Source organism: Amphibalanus amphitrite, unplaced genomic scaffold (genome assembly GCF_019059575.1).
Source record: "Amphibalanus amphitrite isolate SeventyFive unplaced genomic scaffold, NRLGWU_Aamphi_draft 001142F_arrow, whole genome shotgun sequence".
Taxonomy (NCBI): Eukaryota; Metazoa; Arthropoda; class Thecostraca; order Balanomorpha; family Balanidae; genus Amphibalanus; species Amphibalanus amphitrite.
Genome location: NW_024882636.1, coordinates 86338 through 95000, shown reverse-complemented (window position 1 = coordinate 95000; position 8663 = coordinate 86338). Strand labels below are relative to the sequence as shown.

Genomic DNA, 8663 nt, shown 5'->3' with positions numbered 1-8663 from the left:
GATTTATTGACCCTGGCTGACCAAATGATGCTCCATGTTAAAAATGATTTGCTGAAATGGGTGCCTGCCAGTTTGTAAGTTTTTTGCCATTGTAATGTTAATTCCCTCAATGCCGTTGCATATATCACCCGAATAAAATGCTATTTACATAAGTAAAAAGGTATAAGCGTCCTGCGTCAGTCGTCAATCAGAAACAACGTTATCCCTCGCATGTGTGCGGCGTTTGCCAGCTTCTAATGTGTAGGGGGGGGGGTCGGTTGGACCCCCCTTCCCGTTTGGCCCCTGATCGAGCTAGAGCTTCGCGGAAAAACGAGCGTGTTGCCCGTGACGGGAGGAAGCCGATGATACCAAATTTTAAGGTCCTAGGTCATTGGTTGACTTTCCAGGTCAGGTCAATAACCCAAAGTCGGGAAAATCGGGACCTGTTAGAAAGTCGTAAATTGTGGCTGCTAAGTAGTTTTTCGGGGTGCTATTCACGAATATCGTGTTATTTTTTGATCACAGATGATGTCTATAACATTTGGAACAGGTCGGGTCAGGTCAGGTCAGGTCAACAGGTAGGCGTCGTGACGGGTATTCGTAGTACGTGTCAACCGCCTCTGACAGCTTCGTAACATGTTAACCCTCGCCCATGTAGGGGGGGGGGGGGGTTGGTGCAACCCCCCCCCCCTGAGGTTTTTCTTAGCTACACGCCGAACCGTTTCAGATAGCCTGCTCAAATTTTCGGTACCCTATGGGGCATCCTTTGCGCAACTTTTGGTATTTTTTGTCAAGGTCATGTCAGGTCACGGAGTTATGACGTCATAAAGGGAACAACCTCCGGCCAGATTTAGGTACGCTAAATTGGAGATTGCTTCACATTGGTATAAATGCCGACTTACCTGACACACTGATGGATTGTTTTAGAATCACAACTGGCTGATTTGACATTGGCACAATGTCCGTTGACATTTTGAAGGTCACTAAAGGTCAAGGTAAGGGCAGTGACCTCGGTTGACCTGTAATGACTTCTTGCACTTGTATGCCTTTTCGGGGTATTTTGATGCCCTGAATTCGAATTTGCTATCCATTTTAGGCACCGTCGGTTGTTTCTTGTAGTTCATTTTGGGTCAGGGTCAGGTCAGTGACGTCACACGCCTGACGTGACCCAATGCACAAATGAACTTGCAGACTTCCGATGCTCCCAACGCATCATTTTTAGAGTTATGACATCGAAATACACACCAAACGATAGAGAATTGATCAAGGATCACGATAGTGAAGGTTTCAAGTCGATATCTCTTACCGTTTTGCCGCAATCGGCGCGGAAATCTGAAAAAGTTAGATTTTTCCGAAAATTTGACCTTTGACCGGTCATAAGTAGGTCAAATGTTGACCTAGGATCAAAAAATATACCACCAATCGCGAGATCTCGTTGAGAGCAATCCGTTGGTCTTTTCCGCTAAGCTCTACGACCCTCCGTTTTCAAACGCCAGGGGGGTCGCACCAACCACCCCCCCTGCATGGGCGAAGGTGGCAAAACACCGTTTACGGGCGAGGGTTAAGAAGTCACCAAAACTACTTCGTAAATGTTCAAATGGTTGCTAAATTCGAATTCAGCTCCAAAAACTAGCCTAGAAACATGTTAAACTCGAAAAAGTGAACCGAGGTCACCAAAGGTCAATGACCTGACCTGACTCTCAGGTGACCTTGACACCCACCTAAATGCATGGGAGCAACATCAAATCACATGTTTGAACGTTTGAAACCACGAAAAGCTTACAAACGTGCGGCTAATGCGAGCCGACATACATACGCGGAATCGCGATTCCGGCCAAACATGGTCTCGGAAAAGAGGTCACAGGTCAAAGGTCATTTGGGTCAGGGTCATGAAATTTTTACGGTAGGTGTAACATTGATCAATGCGAGGGTACTGAAAGTGTCGGTGCGATCGGCCGCTTTTTACGCGAGGTTTTCGCGAAAAACTATGGGGGGGTCCATCCGACCCCCCCCCCCCTACACATGCGAGGGTTATGATATTTCATTGAAATACAATATAACATTCATGTATGCAATAGCGAATCCAATAAGTGGCAGTGATTTGACGATGCATGTGTTGCATTCCCTGGAGAGGCTCTCTAGCTTCCAAAACTCTTCGGATTTTCCTATTTTACGCCTAGCTGTCGAATTAAGAAAAAATATTTTCTGATAAATATACTTTAGTTTTTTTTTTCACGCAGTCAAACGGGCACAGTTGCTCCATTTTGGATGTGTCTGGCAGGTTAAAAGTCCTAAATATCCCCATGATCCACCACTGCATGGTTGGCCCTCAGCCTGTCCAATGTTCATGCTTTGATCTCATTTCTTTTTATTACAAATTTGTGCGGTAAATTTCGTGAATAAGGTTAATTGCTGGTTAGCCCATTTCAGCTAACCATTCGCTTAGTTTAATTTTATGCTTGATTGATGGAGAAATATGCTGCTGACTTATTTATCGATTTTTGCATAATTAATTAGCCTTCACGCCGCAAGCCTAAAGGTTCAGCAGACAATGGAGTGTTGCAAAATAATTTCCACAAATGCATGAGCAATAAATACCTAAAAACCAGAGCAAACAGCATTACAGTGGATATCGGCTGCGAGTATCTTTGTATAATGTGATTTGAATTTTTATCATACATCTGTAAATAAGTGCATAAAGGGTTTTTCATGTACGTATACCTATAGGACTATATGTAGGTACAACTTCATATGCACATGCAAGTTATCCTTTCAAGTTTTAACCCTCGCCGGCCGAGGGGGGGGGCGGCGGGTGCCGCCCCCCCCATAGGTTCTTTTCGCGATAGCTCCGAACACGCTGGCGATAGAGAGCTGAAACTTGGCATACCTGACCTTTGATCCAAGCCGCATCTTTTGACACCAACCGCATTTTTGGGTCAGGTCAGGTCACTGACCTATGACGTCATAAGTGAACCTCTGCACGGTCTTCAGATGTCGCAACTTCGCAACGCCCTCACTGCCAGAGGAGATGTCACAGGGAAATGAAACTTGCATTATCTAGTATCCATTATGAGTCTCACAACTTGTATATCTCGGATTTTTCCTGAAGGTCATATGAGGTCAGGTCATTTTCGTGACCTCACCATTATAAGTCAATGGGGAAAAATGAAAACTGCTATTCTGGCGCCGGGAACGATCTCCAACTATCTCAAGCACACAGAATCGTTATTTGATGCACTCCTTGCAAGGTTAGATGCGTCACTTTTGCAATGTTGACCTGCCGTGACGTCATTTATGACGTCATCAAGGTCATATTAGTTTTTCGTCAATAACTCCCGATCAAATTGAGCTAGCGAGTCGAGAAAGCCACCAATGGACTCAGGAAGACCTGCCGAATCGAATGATATGCGACATGACCTCTTTTGACCAACTTCGTGACCTGGGGGTGCTGACCTGACCTTGACCTGAGGTCAACACCCCAAGTTGACCTGACCCGGACAAAAAGTATATCATTCGACGCGCCTGGGCGAGGCGAACACGATGCTGTCAAAATCGGCGCTCTGCGGCCGTTTTTTGCGAAGTTATTCACCAAAAACTGAGCCGTACCTTGGGGCACTTGACCTGACCTCAGAGGTCACCGGTTGACCTAGGACCTTAAAATCGGGTACCAATCTCTGCGTCTCGTAACGGCGCACACGCTCGTTTTTTTTCCGCGACGCGCTAGCTCCACCAGGGGCGAAACGGCGAGGGGGGGGTCGTACCCGCCCCCCCCCCCCTCGGCCGGCGCGTATGTAGAAAACCAATAGGTCCGGCGAGGGTTAAATGTGCATTGCCAGTGAACTAAAATAAAAAGTGGATAAAATAATTCAGCCACTTCATCAATTTCCATGTTTTAGTTTGGTGCTGACAGAGCTATATTGACAGTTATAAAAGGCCATTTATAATCCAATTAGCGCAAAAGGCCATTGAAACTTATTGCAAGCGTCACGAGTGCCAGGCCACTAAATATCGTTCGTCTGCAGCAGGCCATGATTGAAAGCATTCCACCGGCTCGACATTTCATGTCTATTAGACAGGCATCGAACGGGAAATGCTGGAGATTCCTTTCGGGTAATAATTTTATAAATTTCTTCCCAGCACTAGCTTTTATGGGTCAATTTAATGACGTTATTCGTCATAGACGGTCAGCGATATTCCGCCGGAATTCGGTGTCCCATTCGTCGTTCAGTCGCATTGCTACAGACACGGCCACACTTTCCAGCTCGTAAGGTTTTCATATTTCATGCTCTTTGGTCGATATTCCTAGTCGTTGCAAGCCGCCGCGTCCGCTATGCTTGAGGCCGTAACGCACTCGGCCGGTGCAAAGGCTACTGAGAATGCCTATACTATGATGAAAGGTGATAGTAAAGGAGTACTTGTTGGGAAATCAAATGATTGTTAGAGAAGGCATTGAAAATGGTGTGTAAAAGAGGTCACGGTGAAACTCGTAGTGTGCTGCAATTATACATGAGTGATGATAATGGGGACGGGTCTCACTGAACTCTTTGCCAGCACACACTGCAAATTTGGCCTTTGAGTCTTTTCTTTTCATCGGCACATACATTCCTCTCTCAGATTCCAAGCCTAAAGACTGTTCAAGCATTCCTTGATCATGCTGCTCTGATATGCTCTTCATCCTGATTCTCTGCTCGGTAGCCCCAGCACACCGTTAAATTGTTCGGTGTTTCCTCCGGCAGTGCTCTGCAGGTAACCCATGTTGTAAATGAGACCTTCTATGAGAGTCAGACATTTCGTTTTTCTCACAGTCAATGACAATCCAAAAACAATGTAATAAGACCAGACGTTTCGACAACAAAGTGCCTTCGTCAGTGGAAAAACAAGATATAGGCTTTACATCGATAAAAAAATATAGAAGACGACCAGCCTGCACGAAAAAAAGTTTTTGGATTGTCATTGACTGTGAGAAAAACGAGACCTTCTATAGCCGCAGTCCCTGCAGGGCCTAAGTCTGACCACGCGTATGGCGTCGCCAGGAGTGTGCCACGGTGTGCGGCCAGCTGGGCGTGGCCTACTCGGCAGTGGAGACGATGGACCTCGAGCTGGGCACGCTGGCGTGCCTGTGCGCTCCCAAGGAGGAGTTCGAACTGGTCACCGCCTCCTCCACCGAGTGCACGGCCTGCTCGGACGGCTCGTGCGGCGGTGTGGACGGCATCGTCATGGTGTCGCCGGCAGCCGAGGACCTGGCCGCGCTGACAGTGACCGTGGCGCCCGCCGGCACGCCCGTGGTGGCCGGCTCGGCGGCGACCGTCTCAGGTTGGTGGTCGGCGTGACTTTCCTTGACTTTCTGGGTGACTTTCTTGGGAGGAGGAGGGGAGAATCGGTAGGGAGGAGGAAGTGGAAAACGCCTAGTGGTAGGCATGTGTTGTTCACATTTTGCCCTGTCGACATTCACGATTTTCAGACAAAAGATCCTGCATACCGGCCATTACCCAGTTTACCGGGTAAGAACGCCTTGTGTCGTCATTGTGTAAGCAATTTTGTTCGGACCCAGGAACGCCTACAAAATCTAGACATATGGATGAAACAGCATACATTACTGACAAGGAATTACAGTTTCCGCTGCAAAACAAAGGCGACAGCATTGATTTTACTTCGGTATTTTGGTAATGCCGCTTAACTACAAACACGCAACGTAACATGCAATAAGCCTCCGTATCGTACATGTGGCGCAAGGTGTTGACGCCTGTATTATTGCTTTGTGTTGCACTATCAGAAGCTCCTCGCCTAAAGGGAGGTCACTCGGCCATTAACTAACACGCAAACAGGTGTATATGCACGCAGGCCGCACAAAAAAAAAACTCGTAAATATTTGGTGCTTCATGAAACAACAATATGTACAGACCGAACTATTGCGGCTCCTACATGCTATATTGTGAGAACCGTCTGCCATTATTAGCCAAGCCTGCCATCCCATGGCCAGCAAATGTATGTATCTTTTTAGGGCAGCTACTTCCAGGAACAGCCAACAGGAATATCTGGGGAAATTATCGTTGTTGTTCAGTCTTATTGCCATTTATGATGACCCTTGACACTGGCAGCGGTGTTACCGGCTGACTCTTTTCCTTGATTCATTAGGCTAGGCATTCTATTTCTGCGTGTCACTCCTCATATTCCTTTATCGATATCGTGGACAAATCTGCTCACACGGTAAACATCATGATTGCCTGAACACCGTACCTACCTATTTGTTGTTTATCGACCCTCTTGTGTATAGTCAGGTAATACGACGCAGTAAGCACCGTGACCTAACCTGATGTGACCTCCGTCGTAGCTACCGGTAACATGACCTGACCCTATGTGACTCTTATAACATTGCCAATGTTTACATTGCATGATCGGATGTGACCTCTGCTGAGGTTACCGGAAACATGATCTTACCCGATGTGACCATATGACGTAGCTAACGGTATAGCATAACCTGACCCATAGGCCATAGACCTGACCCGATGTAACCTTCGTCGTACTATTATTACCAGCATGACGTGACCTGATGTGACCTCTTCCGCAGCTACCGCTGACGTCAATGATGTGGAGTTCACCATTCAGGCCGGCGATCGGTCACCGGCGTTCAACATCAGTGGCGTGGATGACACGACTGGCAGTAAGTCACTTTGTCTGGGAGGGGGAGGGCCCAGAGGTAGCATGACCTACATGAGCAAAGAAATATCGCAATTCAAAGCAGTATACAATGCTTAGCGCAATGGTAAAAAATTTTTACGTTTTATTTTGCACACATTTCCCGTACGCATCATGTAAAATTGAATTGATTAACTCTATTCTATGGTGTTTAATTTTACTTGGCAAACCTATGTAAGCACATCAAATCTAAACCTATGTACTGCACTTTTTGAGCCATTGGCGAACTTTGTTGAAAGCACAAGGACACACATAGCTGATACATAGAACATCAACATCTTAATTATTACCGTCCTACTTCTAATTATGCGTTATCGTCTCACGACTGACATCGAACCGTTGCCTCGTCGTTTCGGTCACGTGAATGTCACATACCTTCTGCGTTTCTCGCAGCCAGCGGCGCGACAATGAGCCAAGAAGTGTTGTTCTACTATCCGGGCACGTTCACCATCTCTGTATCGGCGCAGAAGCGAGCTGGCAAAGCTGTGCTCAGTCAGCAGGTCTCGGTGAACGTCACCCAGGCAGCCAGCCTGCTGGAGGCCAACTGCCCGCCGGTTCAGGAGCCCAACATTCCCTACTTCTGCGGAGCCGCCGTCACAGGGTCGGATACGTCGGTCAGTGGGGGAGGGCTGATCTGGCAGTTACTCTTCACCATACTGAAATGCTATCTTTTCTATTGTTATGCATCACTTGTCTGTGTTAGTTATTTCCTGTGAACAGTGTGCGTTTTGCTAACCTATGGAAAAGTGCGAGAAGTTGTATTTATCTAGTGCACTGAACACATTTTCGGTTCGGTCCGTTTCAGGTGACTGCCACGTTCAGCGATGGAGCAGAGTTGACCGCCCAGCTTCCCACCGTGCCTATCGTCCTGCGTGGCTCGGCCCCACCCCAGGTGAGACAAACTGCCTTCTCGACTCGGACCATTCACCATGTGAAAAGTAACCATGTAGCCATGTGAAAGAGGTAATCTACTTGATGCTTTACAAACGAGGGTGACAATGACCCGTTGTGGCCCTGCTGTTCCAAGAATATTCATCAGCTTCACCTCTTTATGGACTATGGTCACATTTGTTGCTACTTTTTACCGCGTTATGATGTTAACGATTCAAGTAATGGGCCGCTGCATCACTTTTTATTTTGTGTGCACCTGAAAAGGCTTCCCGGACCGCATGGTATGGATTGCCTTGAAGTAGAACTCTATTGACTATATTTTACCTTCCGCGGCTAGCAAGAAGCGCTGCACCACCGCGCAAGTAACTTGACCTCCCCCTTCCCCTAGAGCGCGATGGCCAGCGACGCAGAGAGGCCGACCGGCTCGGCGACGTTCCTGGTGGCTGCGCCGTTCGACACGCCGTCCCGCCTACTGTCCGTCAGGACGTTCGGCAGCGTCGCCGGCACCTGCACTGGAGAGGTGCGTCTGGAGGGGTAGCCGCAGGGTGGTGTACTGGACTCTGGCGTATGGTGCAGCATGACATGGTCATTGATGTCATGACATGTCTTTGTGTTCAATGTTTTCATATCTTTTGATGCATGTCGACGGTTCATGTTTTTCATTGCCCATTTGCTGTCTACAAAAAAAAAATCGCTCTTCGTTTAGGTGCACTCATTTCTTCTCATGACTACGCCATCAAATGATTGCTATAAGACCGGCCCCATTGTCCACTGTTCGCTGATGGTCTTGCTCCTGGCTATGCTATCTATATTACTATTTGAGGAGGGTGCGTCTGTCCGTTACCGAGGTCCCGACTTGGTGGTGCTTTGCGTGGACTACAGGCCAGACCGTTGCACCTAGCCCGGTGAAATTTGCACAACTCATAGATCAAGGATGCGCGACGTGCCTTTGAGGAGTCTGAGCTCGATCGGATTGATAGGGAGCGCGTGGCGCGTGCTCAAAAAGTGCAAATTCGCGTCATAGACTTTACATGTATAAATCGGCGTGCGAAATCGGGCGAAAACGGCTAATTTTGGCCGACACGGGTCCGGTTCCG

At 47.7% G+C, this 8663-nt stretch overlaps 1 protein-coding gene across 1 annotated transcript in view; it reads left to right on the top strand.

The window, feature by feature from the left end:
- LOC122370530 overlaps positions 1 to 8663 on the top strand; it is a 29160-nt gene that overhangs the window by 14326 nt on the left and 6171 nt on the right. Inside the window, exons 3-7 of the mRNA XM_043346194.1 lie at positions 5013 to 5292; positions 6548 to 6640; positions 7069 to 7289; positions 7481 to 7567; positions 7955 to 8086. Of these exons, the coding sequence (XP_043202129.1) occupies positions 5013 to 5292; positions 6548 to 6640; positions 7069 to 7289; positions 7481 to 7567; positions 7955 to 8086 (813 nt within the window). The remainder of the gene's footprint in view (positions 1 to 5012; positions 5293 to 6547; positions 6641 to 7068; positions 7290 to 7480; positions 7568 to 7954; positions 8087 to 8663) is intronic.